Source organism: Haemorhous mexicanus, chromosome 35 (assembly GCF_027477595.1).
Source record: "Haemorhous mexicanus isolate bHaeMex1 chromosome 35, bHaeMex1.pri, whole genome shotgun sequence".
NCBI classification, from domain to species: Eukaryota; Metazoa; Chordata; class Aves; order Passeriformes; family Fringillidae; genus Haemorhous; species Haemorhous mexicanus.
Window position 1 is genome coordinate 283,535 of NC_082375.1, and position 25,290 is coordinate 308,824.

Sequence of the window (25,290 nt, forward strand, 5' to 3'; positions counted from 1 at the left end):
TGGCCCCCCCAAATCCCCCCCAATTCCCCCCCTCGGGGTCCCTCCAGATGCTGATGGGGAAGGGAGGGGGAAGGGGGAAGGGGGGAGCGCTCCCCCCCCCCCGGCTTGGCCGAACTCCCGCGGGCCTCCGCCGCCCCCCCCACAATTAAACCAGATGTTAATTATTGGGGGGAGGGGGAGTGAGAAGGATTGGGGATGAGCTCCCCCCCGAACACATCCCCAGAGGGTCCCATGGTGGGGCTGAGCCCCTCGGGGGTTTGGGGGGTGGCTGGCAGGGCTCTAATCCCCCCCAGCTGCCGGATTATGGGGGGGGGGATAATCCACTGCTCATCTGCAGCCAGGACCCCCCCCAGCTCCAGATGAGGGAGGGGGGCACGGGGGGGTGGATGAGGGGGACTCTGGGGGGGGCTCTGGGGACCTGAGGGGACTCTGGGAGGGTGAGGGAGATCCTGGGGGGCTGTGGGGACATTTGGAGGGCTCAGAGGGCCATGGAGAGGGACGGGGGGGCGGTCTGTGGGGGACATGGGGGGGGTGGCCCAGGAGATCACTGAGGGGACAAGGAGGGGACACTGGGGGGGCCGGGGGTCACTAGGTATGGGGGGAGTCAGTGGGTTCCGGGAGCTGGGGGGGGGCACTGGGGCGGGGTTCGAGGGGTCCCAGAGCGGGCGGGGCCTTTCCCGCCAAAACTCCGCCTCAGCCGTTCCCGCCCAAACCGCGACGCGCGCTTCCCACATTGATACCCGCCCCTTTTAGGGTGTAACCACGCCCCCTCCATGTGTAACCACGCCCCGTCCCGTAAGCCCCGCCTCCTAAAGCTAGGCCACGCTCCTCCGCGCTTTACGGCTTTTTCGCGATACCCCCGCCCCCTGCTAGCGGTGCTTTACGGCCGTGTTAGTGTTTTACGACCGCGGCCGGTCGCGTTGTGCCGGTGCGGGGCTGGGGGGGACCGGGGGGCGATTTTGGGGGTCCCGGGGGGAATTCGGGGGTACGGCAGAGCCTGGAGAGGGGTGGGAGGGCTCTGGGAGTGGTGGCCTCCCTTTAACTCCCTCCTGCTCAACGCAGGGCCATGGCCGGGACAGAGCGGGACCCGCACGGAAGGGGTGAGGAGGAGGAGGAGGAGGAGGAAGAAGAGGAGGAGGAAGAAGAGGAAGAAAAGGAGGAGGAAGAGGAAGAAAAGGAGGAGGAAGAAAAGGAGGAGGAAGAGGAGGGTCCCGAGGGCTCCCCCTCTGCCGAAACCCCCTCCGACCCGCCCCCAAAGCCGGTGGTACCGGGGGTCCTTTATTTGTCCTTCCTCCCCCCGGGCTTCGGGCCCCGCCAGGCCCGGGCGCTGCTGCGGCCGCACGGGGAGCTGGGCAGGGTCTTCCTGCAGCCCCGCGGTGAGTCCGGGGGTCCCGGGAGGGCCTGGGGGGGTGTTCCCACAGCCCCGGGTGCCAGAGGGTCCCTGGGGGGGGTCAGGGTGCCCCGCGGAGCCCCAGCAATGGGGGGAAGGGGGGGTCCCCACAGACCCCTCAGGTACAGAATTTGGGGGTCAGGGGGCCCCTCTCTGCCCCACTGACACCCACGGAGCCACCCTTGGGTAGGGGTCTCAGCCCCGTTTCTCAGCGCCCCCTCCCCGTTCCCGCAGGAGGCTCCGTGCGGCGGCGGCGGCAGCGCCCGGGGGGGTCCCCCGGCCGTGGCGTTCGCCGAGGGCTGGGTGGAATTCCGGGACAAGCGAGCGGCCAAACGCGCGGCCAAAATCCTGCACGGGGCCCCCATGGCCCCCCGGCCCCGCAGCCCCTTCCGCCATCACTGCTGGAGCATCAAGGTGGGGCTCGGGGGGGTCCTTGGGAGGGGTCTCGGGGGGTCTTGAACGGTTTTAGGGGGGCTTGGATCCATTTTCGGGGGTGTCAGATCTCTTTTTGGGGGTGTCTCAGACCTTTAGGGGAGGGGGGCCACCTGTGGGTTCCTGGAGAATTGGGACCCTTTATGGGTGAGGGGTTGGGGTAGCCCTGGGTCCCTTTTTGGGGCTCCCAGATTTGTATGGAGCACCTGGGTCCCTTTTTTGGGGGGTCTCGGATGGGTTTGGCCCACTGGGGGGTCCCAAATCAGGTGGGGGTAGGTTTGAACACCCCAAAACCTTATTGTGGGGGCGGTCTGAGGTTGTTTGGGGGTCCCCTGACCTGTGCCCACCCCCCCCAGTACCTGCCCGGGTTCCGGTGGCCTCACCTGAGCGAGCGGCTGAGCTACGAGCGCCAGGTGCGGGCGCAGCGCCTGCGGGCCGAGGTAGCCCAGGCCAAGCGGGAGGGGGGGTTCTAACGCCCGCCACGCCTCCAAAGACCCCCCAAAAACCTCCGGAGACCCCGCAGCCCCTCCCCCGACCTGGGGCTTCACCCAGAGACCGACGGAGGAGGAGATCTGGCGGCGCAAAGCTCGGCCCCCCCCGGCCGCGCCCCCCCAGTCGCTGCTGGAGAAGGTGTTTGGGACGGGGAGGTGAGACCCTCCCTCAAATCTGGGGGGCTCCAGGTGTGGGGGAAGGGTCCTTTGCATGCCAGGGCCCCCTCCGGACACCGATCCCTGTCTCAAGGACCACCAAATGTTTTATTTTTCTCCTTAAAACTTTTATTACTTTTAACAAAAATAATTCCTCGCGGTCTCTTTAAATTCTGCCGAGGGGGCGGGGCCAAGGGGAGGGGGCGGGGTTATGGCTTCGGCGCGAAACTCCCTGAAGGCAGCGCGGGGGACGGGGAGTGGGAGTGGCTTAAGCAGCTCAGGCCACGCCCCTTTACCATAAAAGGACGTGGCCTAAGGTAGCAACAGCAGGTGAAAGGTGCGTGTAGGCGGGGCCTGATCAGAGGGGCGGGGCTGGAGAAAACCACGCCCCTCACCGCGCCTTAAAAAGGTCAATTAAATCTCTACGGGAGGGCGGGGAAGGTAGGGCTCTTAAAGGGGCCGCGCCCCCATTTCGGGGGGCGGTTCCAGTGTCAAAAATAGAAGCTCTGGGGGGTGGGGCCCCAGTATGGCACTGGGGAAGTGGGAGAACAAACAAACTCGGGGCCCCATAAACCTGATGTCCCCATAAACCTGGGGGGTGGGGGGCAAGCCCCCCCCAAAATGGGTGCTGAGGGCACCCCAATATCCCTGGGAAACCAAACGGGGGGAGTGGTACCAAACTGGGGACTCCCCCCCTCAAAATGCCACTATAGGGGTCCCTCAGCCTTCTGTGTCAGTGGGGGAGGGGCAACCTGACACTGTGGGGGGGGGGTGGGGTCCCCAAAATTGGGGTGTCACCCTGGGGTCCCCCTGAATCCCCACAGTGGAGTCCTGGAGTCCCCAAACCTGGGGGGCACCCTAGAACCTCCCAGTGACTCTCTGGGGGTCCTGGGGTGCCAGTCCCACCCTGGGGACCCCCCCAGTGCCCCTCCCCCACTCACCTAAGGCTCCATCCCCAAATCCTACTCCCCAAAGGTGCAACACCCCATCCCTCCTCCCCACCCCCAACTCCCCTAATTTTAGTTCCCCCCTCACTTTTAGGTCCCTCATTTTCCTCTCCCCCTCCCATTTTTATTCTCCCCCCATTTCCTCCACCCCAATTCCAGTTCAACCATCACTTCCCAACCCCCCTAAATTTTGGTTCCTTTCCCATTTCCCTTCCCTTTCCCCTCACATCCCCCTCCCCACATTTTTCACTCCCATCCCCCCCCAATCCATCCCTTCCATTCGCTCCCCCCCCACCCCAATCCCCTCCTCCCCACCTCCCCAAATCCCCCCCCCACCCCCTTTTCCCTCAATGCCCCTCCCCCGCCAGCATCTGGCAGGGCCGGCAGCACCTCCCCCCCCTCACCAGGACATGGCAGCGGGGGGCAGGGGGCCGGGCCAGGGGTCCCGGGGGTCCCGGGCAGGGCCCGTAGGCCTCGAGGTCGCAGAGCAGCTCCACCAGGTCCAGCACGGAGCGCAGGGGGGGGCGCCGGGCCAGCACCTCGTGCCCGGGGGGCACCGGGCGGCCGCGGGCCACCAGGACGCGGAAGGCCAAGCCCGGGTTGAGCAGCACGGCGGCCGCGGCCATGGAGGAGCGGGGGCAGCGCTGCACGAGGCGCAGCCCCCGCGCCGGGCACGGCCCGGGACCACCGTCAGCCCCCACGACCCCCCAGTGAGCCGGGAGGGGGATCTCGGCCAGTTCCTCCAGGAAGGAGCCGGGCCAGAGCTGGGGAGCGGGGGGCAGCGGGAAGGGCTGTGGGGGAGAAGGGGTTAACAGGGGGGGGGAATGCTTAGAGCCCCCCCAAGAACCCACCCAGCCCCTTCTGAACCCCCCTGCTTTGAGACCCTCCCTAAAAAACCAAGGGTCATCCCCAGAGCCCCTTCCCCAAGTCTCCAGGACCCCAAAAACCTCCCCAAAATCCCTTCCCCCACTCACCAGGACCCCAAACTCCCTCCCTAAGGTTCCCATTTCTCAGACCCCCTCCCCCACCCCCAAATCCCTTCTAAAGCCCCCCCAGGACACCCCCAACCCCTTCCCAAGACCCCTCAATCGATCAAAAGCCCCCCCCAAAGTTCCTCAGGACCCTCCCCAAATCCTCTGACCCCCCCCTCTTTCTCACCACTCGGCTGCCGCCCTCCTCTTCCTCTTCTTCCTCCTCCTCCTCCTCACTCTCATCCAGCACCACCAGCTGGGCAGGGGGGGGCTGGGGGGGCACCTGGGGGTGAAGGCAGAGGCTCAGGACCCCCCCAAACCCCAGGGGCCCCCCCAAACCCCAGGGACCCCCCCAAACCCCAGGGACCCCCCCAAACCCCAGGGTTCCCCCCCTTACCGGCACCAGGGACGCACTGGGCTGGGGCTGCTCCTGCTTCACGCGGGGGGGTGGCGGCGATCAGGACCCCCAAATCCCCCGGGGGGGGCTGGAAAAGGGGGGGACAGGGGCGTTATGGGGGTCCCAGGCACCCCGAGGAGCCTCAGGGGGTGTTTGGGGTCCCACTCACCCTTTGGGGAGCGACGCTGGGCTCCGGGGGGGCCCCTTTGAGGCGGGGGGCCGAGGCGATGAGGAGCCCCAGGCGAGGGTCCTGGGGGGCAGGGGGGGTCACGGGGGGGTCCCAGGTGTCCAGGGAGGGTCCCAGGCAGCCGGGGGGTCTCACCTCGAGGCGGGGGAGGGGTCCTGTTTCCTCCTTGATGGGGCAGAGGCGCAGGGGGGGGCCCGGGAGGGGCCTGGAACCGTTCTCAGCACCCCCCAGAGGCTCCTCCTTCTCCTGTGGGGGAGGGGCAGGTCAGGGCAGCCAGGTGAGACCCCCCCAACCCTCCCCAGTATACAGGACAGACCCCCCACCCCCAAAAAAGGGACCCATGTGTCTGCAGAGGACCCCCCCACCTCATCCCCCCGTGGGGAAACTGAGGCACACACAAGCCTTGGGGTCACAGAGGAGGGGACCGAGGCATCTGGGGGGTCCCCAAAACCCCACAGAGCCCCTCCCGCGGGGGGAGGGCGGGCGTGGGGACACCTTGGTCCCCTCCCCCGACGCCTGGGTCCCCCCGAGGGGGGAGAGTCCGTGCAGAGCAAAGCAGCAAAGCAAGCACAGCAAAGGGGGGATGGGGTTATTTCCGGGGGGTGGTGAGGGTCCCACGGTGGTGGGAGGAGCATTTTGGGGTCCCCCCTGAGCAGGGGGGGGGGGTGGGGGTCCTGTTACCTTGCGGGGGGGGCGGGGCAGGCGGCGGCGGCTCCGGGCAGTGGCGCGGGGGGGCCGGGGGGGCCGGCGGCGGCGGGGCCTGGACAGGGGGAGGGGGCGGCCGCTCCAGGGGGGCCCCCAGCGACCCCCCCCCACCGGCAGCAGCCGCCTCTGCGCCAGGAGAGAGACCTCAGAGCGGGCGGGGCAGTTCCAAGGGGAGGGGGAACGTGGATTTGGGGGGGCACAAATGCAGGAAGAACCCCCCCCAGGTGGGTCTGGCTGGCCGAGGGACCCCCACCCACCCCCCCAAAAGGGACCCAGGGGGAGCCCCCCACAGCCAAGCAATGCAGGAAGGACCCAGGCGTCCGGGCAACCCCCCCAGAAACAGGACCCAGGCGTCCAGGTGCCACCTGGACACCGACCAATGTCCCCTCCCACCCCAAACTTGTCCATACTGGTCCAAACTGGGCTGCACCCAGCGCCGGGGTGGCTGGGGGAGCCCGAACCTTGCGCGTGCCTCAGTTTCCCCAGCCGAAGGAGTCGGGTCGCTGAGGAAAGGGGGCGGAGGGGATGGCTGGGGCTCGCTGGGAGGTTACTGGGAGGCACTGGGAGGAAGCACTGGGGGGCACCCACCATGGCACAGCGCAGGCACTGCCTCCAGCGGCACTTCTGGCGCTTGAGGTTCTGCCCCCCGAATTTGGGCTTGTCCCGGCAGAAGTCGCAGCGGCCGCAGTCGGCCGGGCGCCGGCAGGCTGCGCACACCCCGCAGCGCCGGCTGGCCCGGCTCCGCACCCCCCGCTGCCGGCAGAGAGCGGCGTCACCCCCGGGTCCCCAGCTGTCCCCAGGGCCCGCCCGGTGGTGCGGTGTTAGTGTGGGAGCAGCTATTAGGAGCGTTACGGTACATGCGGCGGTATCAGGGGTATTACGGCAGCCAGGCAGCAGCAGCGGGTTAGGCTGAGGGGGATATTCTGGTAGGAGCAGCTATTAGAGGCATTACAGTATCTGAGCCCCTCTGTTTGGGGCATGACGGTATCTGCACCCTGCTATTAGAAACATTACAGTACCTGAGCCCTGCTATTTGGGGCATTACGGTACCTGAGCCCCTCTATTTGGGGCATTACAGCATCTGAGCCCCACTATTAGAGGCATTACGGTACCTGAGCCCCTTTATTTGGGGCATTACAGCATCTGCACCCTGCTATTAGAAACATTACAGTACCTGAGCCCTGCTATTTGGGGCATTACGGTACCTGAGCCCCTCTATTTGGGGCATTACAGCATCTGAGCCCCACTATTAGAGGCATTACGGTACCTGAGTCCCTCTATTTGGGGCATTACAGCATCTGCACCCTGCTATCAGAAACATTACAGTACCTGAGCCCTGCTATTTGGGGCATTATGGTACCTGAGCCCCACTATTAGAGGCATTACGGTACCTGAGCCCCTCTATTTGGGGCATTACAGCATCTGAGCCCCACTATTAGAGGCATTATGGTACCTGAGCCCCTTTATTTGGGGCATTACAGCATCTGCACCCTGCTATTAGAAACATTACAGTATCTGAGCCCCTCTATTTGAGGCATTACGGTATCTGCACCCCAATATTGGTACCTTGGGCCCTGCTATACCTGGAGTAATTATTAAAAGGATTATGGTAACCCAACTCTGCCCTGAGGCGTTTTGGGGTGGCCTACCTGAACATTACAATGCCCAGACCCCACAGCCAGGGTCACCATCAGCTGGGAACAGTTTTTGGGCTGTCACGGTGATCTGGCCCCAGCATTAGGGGTATTATGGTACTGGCACCTCAGTATTAGTGGGGTTTGAATGTGCTGAACCCCAACATTCAGCCTTGGAACAGCTCATAGGATCATTACGGTACCTGCACCCTAATACTGCCCCCTTTTACAGGCCCCTATATTAAGGACATTATGGCTTCCCCTGCCCCTAATAGCTGCTCTGGAAGGGGCGTGGCCACCGTGGAGGGGCGGGGTTAAGAGTCAGGGGGCGGGACCAAGGCCTGTCACTCACCCCGCGGGGCCCAGGGGCCTTCGGGGGTCGCCCCGGCTTCTTCTTCTCCTTGCCATTGGTCAGCAGCTTCTGGGAGGGAGGGGGGGGTTTGTGGGGGGGGCTGGGGGTTCCAGGTGTGCCCAGGTGTGCCCAGGTGTGCCCGGGGGGGTCTCACTCACTCTGTGCCTGGCGCTGGAGGCGTCGCTGGGCTCCCGCTCCACGAGAGGCTTCCACTTCTGGGGGGAGAAACGGGGCTGAGGGGGGCACCCTGGGGTCCCCCCTCCCCCAGAACAGCCGGGGGTCTGCGCTGTGCCACTGCCCAGGGTGGGGGTCCCGCACTCACCTCGGTCAGGGGCCGGGGGCTCTGAGGCTTCTTGGCCACCCTGGCTTTCTGGGGGGACACAGGATGGGGGCGTCAGCAGGGGACAACAGGGTGTCACAGCAGGGTGACACCAGGGCAGGCAGAGAGGAGGGGACAGCGGGGAGGTGCCAGCGGGTTCCAGGGAAGGTCGGGGATGGCAGGGGTGACACTGGGGGGGCTCTGAGGGGACAGTCCCACCTTGGGGCGCAGGCAGCGGCGCCGCAGGCAGCGCCACTGGCGCTTGAGGCCGGGCTGCAGGCGCCGCAGGCAGATGCAGCAGCTGCCGCAGTCCTCGGTGCTCAGGCAGCCGGCGCAGGAGCCGCAGCCCAGGCCCTGCAGGGACAAAACACAGGGAAATATGGGAAAACACGGGATAACAAACATGGGATAGCACTCGAGGCTATAGGAGGACGTGAGTGAATGAGCAGCCACGGACAAGGACAGGGACAGGGGACAAGGGACAAGGCAGGAGCCACAGCCCAGGCCCTGCGGGGACACAGGCAGGACATGGAATAACACAGAATGTACTGGGAAAATATGGGATAACGTGGGTGAATATAGGACATGGGTGGATGTGCCACCACAGACAAGGGACAGAGGGACAGAGGGACAGAGGGAAGGCTAGGAGCCACATCCAGGCCCTCTAGGAACATGGAATAGTGTGGATGACAAGAAATAGAGTGAAATAACACAAAAACGCACGAGATCACAGGGATAAAATGTGATAATGTAAAATAATGTGGAGTATCAGTCACATTAAGTAATGCTAATAAAGTTAATTAACACAGATGAATGTTAATTAACACGGTGCCACATGCATCCTCAGACAATGAAGGAGAAGACACGGAGGTCACTAAGGGGACACTCAGCCTCGTGGAGACACAGGAGGTGACAGTGACACGGGGAGAGAGAGGATTATGGTGCCATTGAGGGGGTGACCGTGACACTGGGGGGTGCTGGTGATATTTGGGGGTTGACAGTGACAGTGGGGGGGGTGACAGTGACACTGGGAGCAGGAGGATCATGATGGCACGAGAGGGGTGCACAAGGGGGTGCTGGTGATACTGGGGAGGTGCTGGTGACACTGGGACAGTGACACGGGGGGTGCTGGTGACACTGGGTGGGGTGACAGTGACAGGAGGGTGCCGGTACCTTCTTGACGATGCGCAGGCAGCGGCGCAGGAGGCACTTGGGGGTCCGGCCGGGCCCGGAGGGGCCCCCGGGGGGGTTGCGGGCACAGGCGCTGCAGATGCCGCAGTCCTCGGGGATGCGACAGGCCTGGCACGTGCCACAGCCCACCCGCTGTGGGGAGGGGGTGTCAGGGCTCTGGGGGGGCCCCCAAACCCCACCCTGAGGGATTTGGGGAACGCCCAGGGGCACCTTTCCCCCCCTCCTGAGGGATCAGGGGTACCTTGTAGAATCGCTGCTCACGGTTGAAGTCTCGTCTCTGGGCTGAGGGAGGTGGAGGAAGGGGGTCAGGGTCACCCCAACTTTCCTGGGATCCCCCCCTGAACCCCCTCCCAAACTCCTTCGGGCTCCCCTCTCTCCCCAGAACGGTCCAAAACAGACGGAAAAGGAGGCAGGGGAGAATAAGGGAGGAGGAGGAGGAGGAACAGAAAGTTTCAGAGGAATAAAATGATAACTATGAGGCTGGAGAAATTCAAAGAATGATGATGATGATGATGATGGAGAGAGAAAACCCCAGGGAATGAAGGACAGGAAGAACAGGCAAATGAGGAAGGGGATAAAACAGAAAAAGCCCTGAGAGAGCTGAGGAAGGTGGGAGAAAGACTCAGAGAAGGAGGAGGTGCACGAAGAGGATGAGGAGGAGGGCGCTGAGGCCGAAGCTCACCACGGCAGTCGGGGCACAGCCAGCGGCAGCGGCGCTGGGGGGGCAGGGACACCCCTGGGAAGAGGCTCTGGCAGCCAGCACAAAGCCTGCAGAGGAGGGGATGGCATTTTGGGGTGGGCCAGGGGGACCCCGAGACCCCCACTGGCCCAGCAGATCCCACAACCCCCCTAAGGGAATCCCCCCTACTCTGAATTTCTCCCCAGGGATCCCCCAAACTCCCCCTGGGGACCCCAGTCCCTCCCTCCTTGGGTCACCTCCCACTCTTGGGACCCCCTCCCCACACCAAGAGTTCCAGGACCTCCCCCCACTCACGCCATCACCCCATCCTGGGGGGGCTCCAGGGGCGGCCGCTTCCGAGTCCTGCGATGGGGTGGCTCCGGAAGGGGCGTGACCACAGATGAAGAGGGCGTGGCCTCGACTGAAGGAGGCGTGGCCTGTACAGGAGGCAGGGCCTGGTTTGGGATGGGCAGGGCCTGAACTGATGAGGGTGGGGCCTTCTCGGTCTCAGCCCCGCCCACCTCCACCTCCACCTCCACCTCCGCCTCCTCCTGTTTGAAGATTTTGGGGGGCTCTGGGAGGCGCCCGGAGGGCAGGTGCCATTTGGGGCTCTTCCTGGTCTGAAAAGCAGAAAATGGGGGGGGTCACAAGAACCCCTTGTGACCCTCCCCGTTCCCATTTCAAAACCCCTATTACTGCTCCTCCCAAATTTAACGACTCCCTGTTCCCCCCCCAGTTAAGGTTTGCCTCAACCTCATTTTGAGGAGCTCCTTTTGCCCCATGTCTTTATTCCATCCCCATGTTATGGTGCTTCCCCCCAAAGGAGAGCTCCAGGTTTCCCTCCCCGAAGTTTTTTGGGATTTTTGTGCCCCCTCCTGTGGTTTTTAGGGCCCCTCCCAGGTGCCATCCCCCATACCCGGGTGGGGCCAGGTCGCTGCAGCCCCGATTTGAAGTCGAAGTTGCTCAGGTCGTGCCCGGGCCCCAGGAACCGCCGCAGCTCGATCTTACTGCGGAACTTCTGCCCTGTGGGGCTGCCGGGGGGTCGGGTCAGAGGGGACCCAAAACCCCCAGGAATGGCCCCAAAACCCCAGGGGGACCGCTGAGCCTGGGGGAGCCCCCCAATGCCAAAGGGAGAATGGGAAAGGGGGGACCCCAAAACTCTCAAAAAGGACCTCTGGAAAAATTGGAGGGGACTGGGAATATTTGGGGAAAGAGGAAATGAGGCGGCCCAGGGGAGATCGTGGAGGGGGAGATGGGTGAGGGGCTCTGAAATCCCCCTTGAAACACCACTGGGGGGTGGGGGGAAAGTCCCCAAATGGACACGGGATGGGGTCTAGGAGGGAGAAATGGCAGCCGGCCCCACCCACAGTCCCGTGGGGGTGGGAGGGGGGCGCTGGGGGTTTTTGGGGAGGGGTACCTCCTGTAGTAGGTGTCGCTGCGGCCACTGGTGGCCCCGGATTTCCGAAAAGCTTCGCGGCGCTGCCATCCCGGGCCCAGCGCCGGGCACTCGGCCCAGCCTTCCGCCATCCTGCGGGGGGGCTGAGACCCCCGGGGATGGGGAGGGGGTCACGACCCGCCCCGATAGCCCAAACACCCCCAGACCCCGCCCCCAAACACCGCCGGGCCGCGCCCCCTCCCCACGTGACTCCATCCTCCCCTCCCCCACCGCCAGGGCCCCCCCTCCCCCACACAAACACAGCTCCGAGTCCGCCCCTCCCCCGCAAGGACACCCCCAAAACTGCCCCAGAGTTTCCCCCCCACCACAAACACCCCCCAAGCGGCCCCTCTCACACCCCAAACTGTCCCTTCCCCTCACAAACTGCCCCCAAACTGTCCCTCCCCCTCACAAACTGCCCCCAAACTGCCCCTTTCCCCTCACAAACAGCCCCTCCCCCTCACAAACTGCCCCCAAACTCCCTCTCACCCTCCCAGCCCCTTCCTTCACGCCCCTTCCCCCTCACGAACTCCCCCAGCCGTCCCCCAGCCCCCCTCACGGCCCGCCTTTCCCCACCGGCCGCGTCTCCCCGCTCGGATCCCTCTCGCTCCCCGCTCCTCGTTTAACCCCGCGCGGTCCCGCACCGCCCCGGCCCCTCACCGTTCCCATCCGCCCCCGCCTGTGGCGCAGCTCTTCCTCTTCCTCCTCCTCTTCCTCCTCCTCTTCCTCCAGCGACGCCGCGAGGGGCAGAGGGGGCGGGGCCCCGCGCCGGAAGCGGAAACGCCGGGCGGGAAAAGTAGGGGGCGGGGGCTACAGGTCACGTGAAGCCAAGTGGACCAATGGGAAAAGGCAGAACCAGGGAGGGGCGGGGCGAGACGCGACCGGTGGAGCGGAGGAGGCACGTGATCGCAAGGCACGTGACGCCAGGAGGGAGGGAACATGTTAATGAAGCAGCGTGTGGGCGTGGCTATGCTAATGAGACTGGAGCATTTCCCTGGGATCCGTTTGGGCCCTTTCCCCTGCCCAGGATCCCCTGGACACCCCCAAAGGACCCCCCTAAAACCGCCAGGGACCCCTCCTAGATCCCCACGGATGCTGTTCCTATTTCCCCTCAGGACCCCCCAAAAAACCTCCCAAACACCGCCAGGGACCTCTCCCAGAGCCCCACGGGTGCTGCTCCCATTTCCCCCCAGGACCCCCCAAAAAACCTCCCAAACACCGCCAGGGACCCCTCCCAGAGCCCCACGGGTGCTGCTCCCATTTCCCCCCAGGACCCCCCCCCAAAAAACCTCCCAAACACCGCCAGGGACCCCTCCCAGACCCCCACGTGTGCTGCTCCCATTTGCAGCCCCCCCAACCCCTAAGGACCCCCAAACCTTCTCAGGAACCCCCCAGCTGCTCCCAAGGCCAGAGAAAGGATCCCCACAGCCTCTACAAGGTCTGGGGTGTTACCAGAACCTGGGGGCTCCTGAAATTCCTCCTAAAGGGACCCCCAGGATCCCAAAGACCCCCAGGAGCCCCCCTATATCCCACAAATCCCACCAACAGCCGAGGGACACCCCCAGACTCCTTTTGCACACCCAGTTTATTTGGGGATGAGGGAATACCCAGGAACCAGGGGTGGGGAGATGTGGGGAAGGGTCTGGGGGGGTTTTGGGGCTCCAGGGGCGGTCAGTGGTCCGAGCCAGGCCCGTGGTCAGCGGTCTGAGCGCAGGTCCGTGGTCAGCGGGTCGTGCTGGATGGTCTGGTGCAGCATCAGCGCCAGCAGCCCCGCCCGGTTCGTCATGGCCGCCCGCACATTGCGCTCCTGCTCGAACAGCTCGTCCAGCTTGTACCACTGCGGGGACAGGGACAGCGTGGGGACAGGCACAGGGACAGTATGGGGACAGGGACAGCGTGGGGACAGCGACACAGTGGTGCTCGAACAGCTCGTCCAGCTTGTACCACTGCGGGGACAGGGACAGTGTGGGGACACGGTGGGGACAGGCACAGGGACAAGGACAGCGTGGGGACAGCATGGGGACAGTGTGGGGACAGGGACACAGTCCTGCTCAAACAGCTCATCCAGCTTGTACCACTGCGGGGACAGGGACAGCGTGGGGACACGGTGGGGACAGGCACAGGGACAGTATGGGGACAGGGACAGTGTGGGGACAGTGTGGGGACAGTGACACAGTCCTGCTCAAACAGCTCGTCCAGCTTGTACCACTGCGGGGACAGGGACAGCGTGGGGACACGGTGGGGACAGGCACAGGGACAGTATGGGGACAGGGACAGGGACAGCGTGGGGAGAGAATGGGGACAGTGACACAGCCATGCTCAAACAGCTTGTCCAGCTTGTACCACTGTGGGGACAGGGACAGCGTGGGGACACGGTGGGGACAGCCACAGGGACAGTATGGGGACAGGGACAGCGTGGGAACAGCGTGGGGACAGTGACACAGTCGTGCTCGAACAGCTCGTCCAGCTTGTACCACTGCGGGGACAGGGACAGCGTGGGGACAGGCACAGGGACAGTATGGGGACAGGGACAGCGTGGGGACAGCGTGGGGACAGTGTGGGGACAGCCACAGGGACAGCGTGGGGACAGCATGGGGACAGTGTGGGGACAGGGACACAGTCCTGCTCAAACAGCTTGTCCAGCTTGTACCACTGCGGGGACAGGGACAGCGTGGGGACATGGTGGGGACAGGCACAGGGACAGTATGGGGACAGGGACAGCGTGGGGACAGTGTGGGGACACTGACACAGTCCTGCTCAAACAGCTCGTCCAGCTTGTACCACTGCGGGGACAGGGACAGCGTGGGGACACGGTGGGGACAGGCACAGGGACAGTATGGGGACAGAGACAGTGTGGGGACAGCATGGGGACAGTGTGGGGACAGTGACACAGTCGTACTCAAACAGCTTGTCCAGCTTGTACCACTGTGGGGACAGGGACAGCGTGGGGACACGGTGGGGACAGGCACAGGGACAAGGACAGCGTGGGGACAGCATGGGGACAGTGTAGGGACAGGGACACAGTCCTGCTCAAACAGCTCGTCCAGCTTGTACCACTGTGGGGACAAGGACAGCTTGGGAACAGGGACAGTATGTGGACAGGGACAGTGTGGGGACAGCATGGGGACAGCGTGGGGACAGGGACACTGTCCTGCCTGAACAGCTCGTCCAGCTTGTACCACTGCGGGGACAGGGACAGCTTGGGGACAGGAACAGGGACAGTGACACACAGCTCAGCCAGCTTGTACCACTGTGGGGACAGGGACAGAGTGGAAATAGCATAGGGACAATGTGGGGACAGGGACAGGGACAATGTCCTGCTTGAACAGCTCATCCTGTTTGTATCACTGCAGGAGGGGACAGCATGGGGACACAGGATAATGTGGGGACACAGGACAGTGTAGGGACAGTGCAGAGACACAGCACAGCACGGGAACAAAGAGACATGGGACAGTGTGGAGATACCAGAACATGGGACACCGTGGGGACATGGAGCAATGTGGGGACACTTTGGGGACAGCGGGCGGTGGCACCCACCACGCGGACGCGCTCCAGGTCCACCTCGGCGCGGCGCAGCTTCTCCCAGCAGTAGTGACGGTGGCACTTGCGCTTGGGGACGCGGCAGAAGTCCCCGGTCAGCTCGAAGACGTCACGCACCAGCGGGCACCCGCACACCTCATCCGCGGGCACCTGGGCGGGCACGGGGTCAGCGCCGGGCTGGGGACACCCAGAGCCCCTCTGCCACCTCCCCGGCCACCCTGGGGTCCTGGCAGTGTCCTGGGCACTGCCCCTGTCCTGTCCCCTCCTGTCCACCTCGGTGTCCTGGGCACTGCTCCTCTCCTGTCCCCCCTCTGCCCACCCTGGGGTCCCAGAAGTGCTCTGGGCACAGATGCCCTAAATTCCAGCCCAAAATCTCATTCTGTGCCCACCCTGGGGTCCCAGGACTGCCCTGGGCACTGCCCCCACCCCACAAAGTCTTCCCTGTGCCCACCCTGGGGTCCCAGGACTGTCCTGGGCACTGCCCCCACCCCACAAAGCCCCCTTGTGCCCACCTTGGGGTCCCGGGAGTGCTCGGGGCACAGCACCTGCAGCCTCTTGCAGTAGGTTTTGCTCTGGGGGTTGTAAACGTCACAGAACAGCCTGGTGGCCCTGAGGGGACATGAGAGGTGTCCTGGGGTGGAGGGACAGGAGGCTGAGGGACCCCCCCCAGACAGCCACAACCCCCTCCCCCTCAAACTCCCCCCGGGTGCTCCCCCCTCAGAGTGACACCCCCACCCCAGGGTGCTCCCCCTCCCTTCCCAGGAGGATTTAGGGGTCTGGGGTCTCTCCCCCCGACCCCAGAAAGCCCCCCCAGGGTGTCCTTCCCCCCACCCAGAGCCCCCTCCCCACTCACCCCTCGATACGGGTGGGGTACATGGACCCGAAGGACGTTTGGCTCTCGTACTGCAATGGGGTGGGGGGCGGGGTCAAAGGGGGGACAGGGATGGGACCCCTAAGCCCCCTTGGGGGCCCTAAGGACCCCAAACCCCTATAGAGCCCCACCCAAGCCCTCCCACAGGGTCCTCATGGCCCCCCAGCCCTTATAAAGCCCCTCCCCACGAGACCCCACAGACTTCCCAGCCCCTACTGAGCTCCCACCATGTCCCTACAGCCCCCCCCCAAACCTTACAGAGACCCCTAAAGTTCCTTCAGAGGGTCCCCACACCCCCCCCTGAGCCGAGGAAAGGGATCCCCGTGGCCACTGCAGGATCTGGGGAGGGTGCCCAGCCCTGGGGGCTCCCAAAGTTCCCCTAAAAGGATCCCCCAGAAGATCCCACAGGAGCCCGCAGAGTCTCATGGATGATCCCACAGATCCCGTGGATGATTCCACAGATGACCCCAGAGACCCCAGGAACCCACAGGGGCCCAGAGGTGCCCCCAGACCCCCCCAGACCCCGGGATCACCTTGGCGTAGCAGCGCTCCATGTGCCGCAGGGCCACCTTGGGGTTGATGGGGTGGCCACAGGACACGCAGAAAATCTGCAGGTCCGTGTCCTCGCTGTCCCCCTCTGTGCTCTGGGGGGACAGCAGGGTCAGGGGGTCCAAGGGGGGACCCAGGCATTGGGGGGACACAAGGTTAGGGGGCTCCAGGGACACCCAGGTGCTGCAGGGAGGGGTTTGGGGGGAACCTGGTGTTCATGGGGGACCCAGGACAGGGCTCAGGAGGTACTCAGAGATTTGGGGGATGCCCAGGAGCTCAGGGGGGACCCAAAATGGGGGGAATTAAAGGGTTTGGGGGCACCCAGGATGGACCCAGGCATTTTGGAGGGGTATCCAGGGAAGGGCAGAAAGGGGGGACTTGATGAGTTTGGGGGCACCCAGGAGTCCACAAAGGATCAGTAGAGATCTCAAGAAGGACCCAGAACAGGGAGAATTAAAGGGTTTTTGGGGTCCCCAGCTCTCCAAGAGCCACGTGGGGGTACCAGAGGAGCAGAGGGGTCTCAAGAAGAACCCAAAACAGGAAGAATTAAAGGGTTTGGGGAGGACCCAGGCGTTCATGAAGAACCAAAGGGGATCTAAAGAGGGACCCCAAACAGGGAGAATGAAAGCGTTTTTGGGGTCCCCAGCCCTCCGTGAGCCCCGGGGGGTGCCCACCTCCTCGTCCTCGCGGGGCGGGTGCCCCTTGGCGCGGGCGATGAGCCCCTCGAGCTCGTGGAAGCGCCGCTCCATCTCCTGCAGCCGCAGCCGCGCCTGGTGCTGCTCGCGCCGGATGCGCTCCAGCAGCCGCTTGCCGTGCTCCTCCGCCACGCACGGGCTCTGCTGCCACTGCTGGATCCGCTGCGGCAGGATCTCGTAGATCCGGCTGGGATTGGGGGGGAGGAAAGGGTTAATGGGGGCTCCAGGATCCCTGGGATCCGTTGCTGGATCTGCGGTGGCAGGATCTTGTAGATCAGGCAGGGATCGAGGGGAGGAAAGGGTTAACGGGGCCTGCAGGATCCCTGGGTCCCACTGTGGCAGGATCTCGTAGATCCGGCTGGGACTGGGGGGAGGAAAGAGTTAATGGGGCCTGCAGGATCCATGGGATCCACTGAGGCAGCATCTCGTAGATCTGGCTGGGAGTTGTGGGGGGAAAGGGTTAATGGGGGCTCCAGGATCCCTGGGATCCACTGCTGGATCCGCTGCGGCAGGATCTTGTAGATCTGGCAGGGATCGAGGGGAGGAAAGGGTTAATGGGGCCTGCAGGATCCCTGGGATCCACTGAGGCAGCATCTCGTAGATCCAGCTGGGATTTGTGGGGGAGAAAGAGTTAATGGGGCCTGCAGGATCCCTGGGATCCACTGTGGCAGGATCTCGTAGATCCGGCTGGAATTTGTGGGGGGGAAAGAGTTAATGGGGGCTCCAGGATCCCTGGGATCCACTGTGGCAGGATCTCATAGATCCGGCTGGGATTTGTGGGGGGGAAAGAGTTAATGGGGCCTGCAGGATCCCTGGGATCCACTGTGGCAGGATCTCGTAGATCCAGCTGGGATTTGTGGGGGGGAAAGGGTTAATGGGGCCTGCAGGATCCCTGGGATCCACTGTGGCAGGATCTCGTAGATCCGGCTGGGATTTGTGGGGGGGAAAGGGTTAATGGGGCCTGCAGGATCCCTGGGATCCACTGTGGCAGGATCTCGTAGATCCGGCTGGGATTTGTGGGGGGGAAAGGGTTAATGGGGGCTCCAGGATCCCTGGGATCCACTGAGGCTGGTTTATACTGGTCTGTACCATTCTGTACTGGTTAACACTGGTTTATACCAGTCTATACTGGTTGGCACTGTTCTATACTGGTTTATACTGGCCTATACTGGTTGGTACTGTTCTGGCTTACACTGGCCTGCACGGGTCATTACTGGTTTATACTGGTCTGTGCCATTCTGTGCTGGTTTATGCTGGTCCATGCTGATCTCTACTGTGCTGTACTGGTCTATATTGTTCTGTACTGGTTTATACTGGTCTATGTCATTACTAACCTGTACTGTCTTATACTGGTCCATACCACCTGTACCATTCTGTACTGGTTTATACTGGTCAATACAGGTCATTACTACTCTGTACTGGCTTACGCTACAGCCTATACCGGTCTGTACTGGTTTACACCAGTCCATACCGGTCTGTCCTGTCCCGCACTGGTTTATACTGGTCCGTACTGGTGGGTACTCACTTGGCAGCCAGTTTGATGCCGCAGGCCTCGCTGCAGTACTTGGAGGGCGGGCGTGCTGGGCGGGTGCAGCCGGGGCCCAGGCACTGGCCCAGCCCCGCGGGGTCGCGGGCGTCGGCGCGCTCGGGGTGCCCGCGGCGCTCGCGGTGCCGCGCCCGCTGCCGGTGCCGCTTGTAGCGCTCCTCCTTCTGCACCAGTTAGCACCAGTTAGCACCAGTAACCTCCCAGTAACCTCCTAGGCACCATCTAGTAACTTCCCAGTAATCACCCAGTCACCACCCAGTCACCATCACTCATAGCCCAGCACTGCCAGTGCTGTGCCCGCTGCCGGTGCCGCTTGTAGCGCTCCTCCTTCTGCACCAGTCAGCACCAGTCAGCACCAGTAACCTCCCAGTAACCTCCTAGTCACCATCTAGTAACCTCCCAGTAATCACCCAGTCACCACCACTCATAGCCCAGCACTGCCAGTGCTGTGCCCGCTGCCAGTGCCGCTTGTAGCGCTCCTCCTTCTGCACCAGTCAACACCAGTTAGCACCAGTAACCTCCCAGTAACCTCCTAGTCATCATCTAGTAACCTCCCAGTAATCACCCAGTCACCACCACTCATAGCCCAGCACTGCCAGCGCTGTGCCCGCTGCCGGTGCCGCTTGTAGCGCTCCTCCTTCTGCACCAGTTAGCACCAGTCAGCACCAGTAACCTCCCAGTAACCTCCTAGTCACCATCTAGTAACTTCCCAGTAATCACCCAGTCACCACCACTCATAGCCCAGCACTGCCAGTGCTGTGCCCGCTGCCAGTGCCGCTTGTAGCGCTCCTCCTTCTGCATCAGTCAACACCAGCTGGCACCAGTAACCACCCAGTAACCTCCCAGTACCTCCCAGCAGCTCCCAGTGCTCATTCCGCCATTCCTCCTTCCACACCAGTGAGCACCAGTAACCACCCATCACCACCCAGTAACCACCGCTCGTAACCCAGCAACCACCCAGAGCCCTCCCAGCAACCCACGGAACCTCCCAGTAACCCCCAGTAGCTCCCAGTAGCCCTCCCAGTAGCTCCCAGTAGCCCTCACCTTCTTGTCCGACTTCTTCTCGCGGCGTTTGACGTGTTTGACCTTCACGGCGCGTTTGCGCAGGACGGGGTCCAGGAACGGCGCGTCCTCGGCGTCACTGAGCCAGGGCTGGCAGGACCAGGGACACATGGGGACACGTGGGGGACACGTGGGGTGAGGCTCCCAATGCGCCTCAGAGCGTGGGCCGTGAAGAGACACGAGGGGACAATGTGGCCTGAAAGTGGCCCAGTGTGGGGACATGCCAGGACACGCTGGGGACACGCAGGGACACGCCTGACACGCCTCAGAGTGCCATGGGGACACGTCCTGCTGTGCCAAGACATGTTGAGGACATTTGGGGACACGGTGCAGGGCATGGCCTGGTGTGGGGACATGCCAGGACACGCTGGGGACATTTGGGGACACGCCCTGACAGGGACCGAGGACATGTCCTGATACACCTGAAGCTCACCTTGACACACAAAACCACCTCTGACCAGCCTAAAACCAGGCCTAAACAGTCTAAACCACGCCTGAACACACTAAACCAGGCCCTGAGGGGCAACAACCTCCTTCAAATCTGCTCCTGTGGCATTTGGGGGGGTATTTGGGGTGCCTGGTGGGTTTGGGGATGCCCAGGGGGAAACAGTGAAGGGTCCCCAGGGCAATATTTGGGGTCCCAGGGGGGCAGTTTTGGGGTCCTGAGGCAGTTCTGAGGTGCCAGAGCAGTTCTGGGGTCCCAGGGGGGCAGTTTTGGGGTGCCAGGGGGGCAGTTTTGGGGTCCCAGGAGGGCAGTTCTGGGATGCCAGGGCAGTTCTGGGGTCCCGAGGGAGGGACAGTTTTGGGGTCCTGGGGGAGCTCTGAGGTGTCAGGGCCATTCTGGGATCCTGAGGGGGCAGTTTTGGGGTGCCAGGGGGGCAGTTTTTGGAGTCCTGGGGGGGGGACAGTTTTTGGGGTCCCAGGGGGGCAGTTTTGGGGTGCCAGGGGGGCAGTTTTGGGGTGCCAGGGGGGCAGTTCCAGGATGCCAGGGCAGTTCTGGGGTCCCGAGGGAGGGACAGTTTTGGGGTCCTGGGGGAGCTCTGAGGTGTCAGGGCCATTCTGGGATCCTGAGGGGGCAGTTTTGGGGTGCCAGGGGGGCAGTTTTCGGAGTCCTGGGGGGGGGGACAGTTTTTGGGGTCCCGGGGGGCAGTTTTGGGGTCCCGGGGGGCAGTTTTGGGGTCCTGGGGGGCAGTTTTGGGGTCCCGGGGGGGCAGTTTTGGGGTCCCGGGGGGGCAGTTTTGGGGGGCTCACCAGGCCGTGCTCGTCGAAGGCGCCGGCGCAGAGCTCCTGGTAGAGCCGGGGGTCGAGGGGCAGCTCCTCATCCGAGAGGCTCTCGGGGGGCCCCGGCCCCCCCAGCTGCGCCTTCAGCAGCTCCAGGTCCCCCTCACGCCCCCGGGCCAGCTGGGGGGGGGGGTCAGCACGGCCAGGGACCCCCGGGACCCCCCCATGGCACCCCTGGGACCCCCCCCCAGGCTCCCCCTTTTGCTCCTGTGCTGCAGGGGGGGTCAGCATGGCCAGGGACCCCTGGGACCCCCCCGTGGCACCCCCAGGACACCCCCATCAGTGGGGAGGGGGTCAGCACCCACCAGGGACCCTCTGGGACCCCCAGGACTTCCATGGCACCCCTGGGACCACCCAGGACCCCCTCATGGCACCCCCAGGACTCCCCTGCACTAACTGGGGAGGGTCAGCACCTTCCTGGGCACCCCCACCCCCTGTACCTGTGAGCCCACCCCTCACCCCAAGGGCAACGAGGGTTTTGGGGTGCCCCTCCTCCCACAGCCAGGCCTGGCCCCTCCCCCATGCCCTTGTCACAGGGACTGGGGGGGTCTGGGGTCCCCCTTTCCCCTCCCCCTGCCCTCCCTCCCCACCCCCCAGAGCCCCAGGGACTCACCGAGGTGGGGAAGTACTTGTAGGACTCCTGTGGGGACACGGAGGGGACACGTCAGGGACAGGGTGGTGACACAGACACACGGACATGGGGACACAGGGTGACACAGGGACACAAGACAAGGTGACACAGGGACATGGGACAGTTAGGGACACAATTCATCTTGGAAACACGTCAGGGACACAGAACAGGGTGACACAGGGACATAGGGCAGGGACACACAGGGGCATGGAGCACTTGGGGACACAAGACATATTGGGGACACATCAGGGACACACTGACAGAGTGACAGACATGAGGCATGAGGACACAGTGAGACAGGGTGACACGAGGACATGGGACACTTGGGGACATAAGAGACATAGGGGACATGTCAGGGTGACCCAGGGACACACACAGCAGCTCGTTGGGGACACAGAACACGTGAGGAACGGGGCACACGGGGACGTGCCACGAGCTTGACACATCAGGGACGTGGCACAGGGTGACAAAGACACACGAGGACACGGCAGGACAGTGGCAAAGGATGTGTCACAACACAAGACACGATGAGCAAGGGACACGGGACAGGATGACAAAGGGACACGAAGTGGTGACAGAGGCCACACGACAGGGACACAGCCACAAAGAGCCACACTGGGGACACACCAAGGCCCCCAGCCCTGGCAGGCACCAAGGCCATGCCACACGGGGGACACACCCCGCTCCTGACACACACCAAGGACGCGTCGGGGACACACTGGGGACACGCTGGGGACACGCCAGGTGCCCGCTCACCCGCGCCCGCAGCTGGCACTGCCGCAGCCGGCACTTCTGGCGGATCTTGTTGGGGCCCCCGAATTTCTTCATGTCCCGGCAGAAGTCGCACTGCCCGCAGTCCTCGGGGCGCCGGCACGCCTCGCACTCGCCGCACATGCGGGCCGAGCGCTTGATCTGGGGTCAGGCACCCCGAAAATGGGGTCAGGCACCCCAAAAATGGGGTCAGGCACGCCGAAAATGGGGTCAGGCACCCCGAAAACGGGGTCAGGCACCCCAAATTCTACCAGGGATACCCCAACTCCCACCAGGGACACCCCCGCCTCGCACTCGCCGCACATGCGGGCCGAGCGCTTGATCTGGGGTCAGGCACCCCGAAAATGGGGTCAGGCACCCCAAAAATTGGGTCAGGCACGCCGAAAATGGGGTCAGGCACCCCGAAAACGGGGTCAGGCACCCCAAATTCTACCAGGGATACCCCAACTCCCACCAGGGACACCCCCGCCTCGCACTCGCCGCACATGCGGGCCGAGCGCTTGATCTGGGGTCAGGCACCCCGAAAATGGGGTCAGGCACCCCAAAAATGGGGTCAGGCCCCCCTGAAAACGGGGTCAGGCACCCCAAATTCCACCAGGGATACCCCAACTCCCACCAGGGATACCCTAAATCCCACCAGGGACACCCCTGCCTCGCACTCGCCACACATGCTGGCCGAGCGCTTGATCTGGGGTCAGGCACCCCGAAAACGCGGTCATGCACCCCAAAAATGGGGTCAGGCACCCCAAAAATGGAGTCAAGCACCCCAAAAACGGGGTCAGGCACCCCAAATTATACCAGGGACACCCCAACTCCCACCAGGGATACCCCAAATCCCACCAGGGACACCCCCCCCCCCACACTCTCCACACATGTGGGCTGAACACTTGATCTAGAGTCAGGCACCCCAAAAATGGGGTCAGGCACCCCAAAAATGTGGTCAGGCTCACCAAAAAGCACTGGGAACACCCCACATTCCACCAGGTACACCCCTGCCTCACACTCAACACATATGCAGGCCAAGAGTTAAATCTGGGGTCAGACACCCCAAAAACAGGATCAAACACCCCAAAAACCCACCCGGGGCACCCCAAAACACCCCCAGGGACACCCCAAAACCCAAGCTGGGAGGGATCCCAGGCACCCAGAGAGGGTCCTCCAAATCTCCCCCAAAGCACCTCCCAGCCCTGTGGTGCGCCCCAAATCCTCATCCCAAGGGACTCCGGCACCTCCCAGCCTCCCCCCAGAATTGGGGTGTCCCCCTTTGTGGGGTCCCGACCTGCTGACCCCCCTAGAGCCCACCTTGGCAGCCCGGCCCTGCTCCAGCTCCTGCCCCTTGGCTCCCTCATGCTCCTTCTCCCGCCACTTCTTGTGCCGGTACCGGATCTCCAGGGATGGGTCCTTCTCTGGGAGGGGGAGGTCACAGAGGGGTCAGGGGGTCCACCACCGGGGAAACCCCAAAAACTGGGTCAGGCACCCCAAAAATGGAGTCAGGCACCCCAAATTCCACCAGGAACACCCCTGCCTTACGTTCGCTGCACATGCGGGCTGAGCGCTTGATCTGAGGTCAGGCACCCCAAAAACCACCCAGACCCCCCAGGTGTCCCTGGAACCCCCCCAAATCAGCCCCCCAGCCCCTCTCACTGCAGTCCAACACTCCCAGATGGCTCCCCAGACTCCCCCCCAAAGCCCCCCAAGCCCTCCCAGAGCCCCCAGCCCCTCTCACCACAGCACTGCCACTCCTGGCTGGCACCCCAGAGCCCCCCAAAGCCCCCCAAGGCCCTCTCACTACAGTCCAACACTCCCAGATGGCTCCCCAGAGCCCCCCCCAAAGCCCCCCAAGCCCTCCCAGAGACCCCAGCCCCTCTCACCACAGCACTGCCACTCCTGGCTGGCCCCCCAGAGCCCCCCAAAGCCCCCCAAGCCCCTCTCACTACAGTCCAACACTCCCAGATGGCTCCCCAGAGCCCCCCCCCAAAGCCCTCCCAGAGGCCCCCATGAGCCCCCAGCCTCTCCTACCACAGCACTGCCACTCCTGGCTGGCCCCCCAGAGCCCCCCAAAGCCCCCCAAGCCCCTCTCACCGCGGCACTGCCGGCAGTACCACTCGCGGATGGCCTTGGCCATGCGCTCGGTAATGTTGATGCAGTCCCCATGGAACCACTCGTTGCAGTTGTCGCAGCCGCTGTGGGACGGGGGTGACACCGAGACCCTCAGCCAAGCACCCCCAAAGCCCCCCAGGGGGAGCCTGCACCCCTCCCAGCTTCAAGGGATCCCCTCCAACACTCTCCAGGAGCCAAGACAAGCCGCGACCCCCCAACTCCCACTCTGAAGACACCTGAGACCCCCCAGCCCTGTGTCCCCCCCCCCCATGCTGCCCCCTCAGATCTGCTGCGACCCCCCAAACCCTCACCCACATCCTGAAGCACCTGGGGACCCCCCCTCACATTCCGAAGCAGTTGCAGACCCCGTTACCCCTGCCCCCCTCACATCCTGAAGCTATTTGGGACCCCCCTAGACCCTCACCCACATCCCGAAGCAGTTGCGGATCCTGCTCCCCCCGTTCCCCCTCACATCCTGAAGCAGTTCGGGACCCCCCAGACCCCCCCTCAAATCCTGAATCACTTGGGGACCCCCCCTCACATCCTGAAGCAGTTCGGGACCCCCCAGACCCCCCCTCACATCATGAAGCAGTTGATGTCCGGCTTGCGGCACACGCAATAAACCGGCGCGTTCTCCTCCCCGCCCGGGGCCGCCTCCGCGTCCGAGAATTCGCTGTCCTGAGGGGGTAACGGCGGGGGGTGTCAGGGCCTGGGGGGTCCCCCCCAGACACCGCAGACCCCCTGAGGCCCGCGCACACCCCCGGTTCCCCCCCCACCATCGCTGCCGCCGCCTCCGAGGGACGCTCCCGGCTAGGCCCAACCGCGGCCGGAAGCGGGGGCGTGCCCAACTTCCGCTTCCGGGTAAGGGCGCGCCAGCCCACAGTATGGCGGCGGCCAGGAGAGTAATGGCGGCGACCATAAGGGGCCACCATGTTTGCGGGAAGCGTCACCCGCGGTC

The 25,290-nt window shown here is 63.9% G+C and overlaps 3 protein-coding genes across 7 annotated transcripts; 1 reads left to right on the forward strand and 2 right to left on the reverse strand.

Annotated features, from left to right (window-relative positions):
* Positions 1 to 838: 838 nt before the first annotated feature.
* On the forward strand, positions 839 to 3,142 carry LOC132341081 (WW domain-binding protein 11-like). The gene is made up of 4 exons (XM_059872364.1): positions 839 to 928; positions 1,063 to 1,376; positions 1,625 to 1,804; positions 2,179 to 3,142. Exons 2-4 carry the CDS (start codon positions 1,067 to 1,069, stop codon positions 2,637 to 2,639), a joined length of 951 nt encoding a protein of 316 aa, XP_059728347.1. The 5' UTR covers positions 839 to 928; positions 1,063 to 1,066; the 3' UTR covers positions 2,640 to 3,142.
* A 616-nt stretch (positions 3,143 to 3,758) lies between these two features.
* MBD1 (methyl-CpG binding domain protein 1) lies at positions 3,759 to 12,067 on the reverse strand. The gene is made up of 16 exons (XM_059872303.1): positions 11,947 to 12,067; positions 11,269 to 11,390; positions 10,768 to 10,882; positions 10,373 to 10,471; positions 10,167 to 10,288; positions 9,855 to 9,940; positions 9,414 to 9,454; positions 9,155 to 9,304; positions 8,201 to 8,335; positions 7,985 to 8,032; positions 7,821 to 7,877; positions 7,663 to 7,731; positions 6,265 to 6,429; positions 4,954 to 5,217; positions 4,765 to 4,872; positions 3,759 to 4,207 (listed from the first exon to the last, which is right to left on the reverse strand). The coding sequence occupies exons 1-16, from the start codon at positions 11,953 to 11,955 to the stop codon at positions 3,764 to 3,766; spliced, it is 2,034 nt and encodes a 677-aa protein (XP_059728286.1). The 5' UTR covers positions 11,956 to 12,067; the 3' UTR covers positions 3,759 to 3,763.
* Positions 12,068 to 12,853: 786 nt separating this feature from the next.
* On the reverse strand, positions 12,854 to 25,182 carry CXXC1 (CXXC finger protein 1). 5 transcript variants are annotated; one of them, XM_059872355.1, is made up of 15 exons: positions 25,109 to 25,182; positions 24,913 to 25,010; positions 24,315 to 24,415; positions 23,535 to 23,638; positions 22,218 to 22,373; positions 21,444 to 21,470; positions 20,801 to 20,950; positions 19,532 to 19,639; positions 18,467 to 18,651; positions 16,921 to 17,128; positions 16,231 to 16,341; positions 15,680 to 15,729; positions 15,339 to 15,435; positions 14,824 to 14,976; positions 12,854 to 13,123 (listed from the first exon to the last, which is right to left on the reverse strand). In XM_059872355.1, the coding sequence occupies exons 1-15, from the start codon at positions 25,109 to 25,111 to the stop codon at positions 12,983 to 12,985; spliced, it is 1,692 nt and encodes a 563-aa protein (XP_059728338.1). In that variant the 5' UTR covers positions 25,112 to 25,182; the 3' UTR covers positions 12,854 to 12,982. The 5 variants fall into 5 exon arrangements, with proteins under 5 accessions (XP_059728338.1, XP_059728336.1, XP_059728334.1 ...); XM_059872353.1 differs by lacking the exon at positions 12,854 to 13,123 and adding an exon at positions 13,267 to 13,762 and having other exon boundaries at positions 20,801 to 20,836; XM_059872351.1 differs by lacking the exon at positions 12,854 to 13,123 and adding an exon at positions 13,267 to 13,762.
* Positions 25,183 to 25,290: the final 108 nt, after the last annotated feature.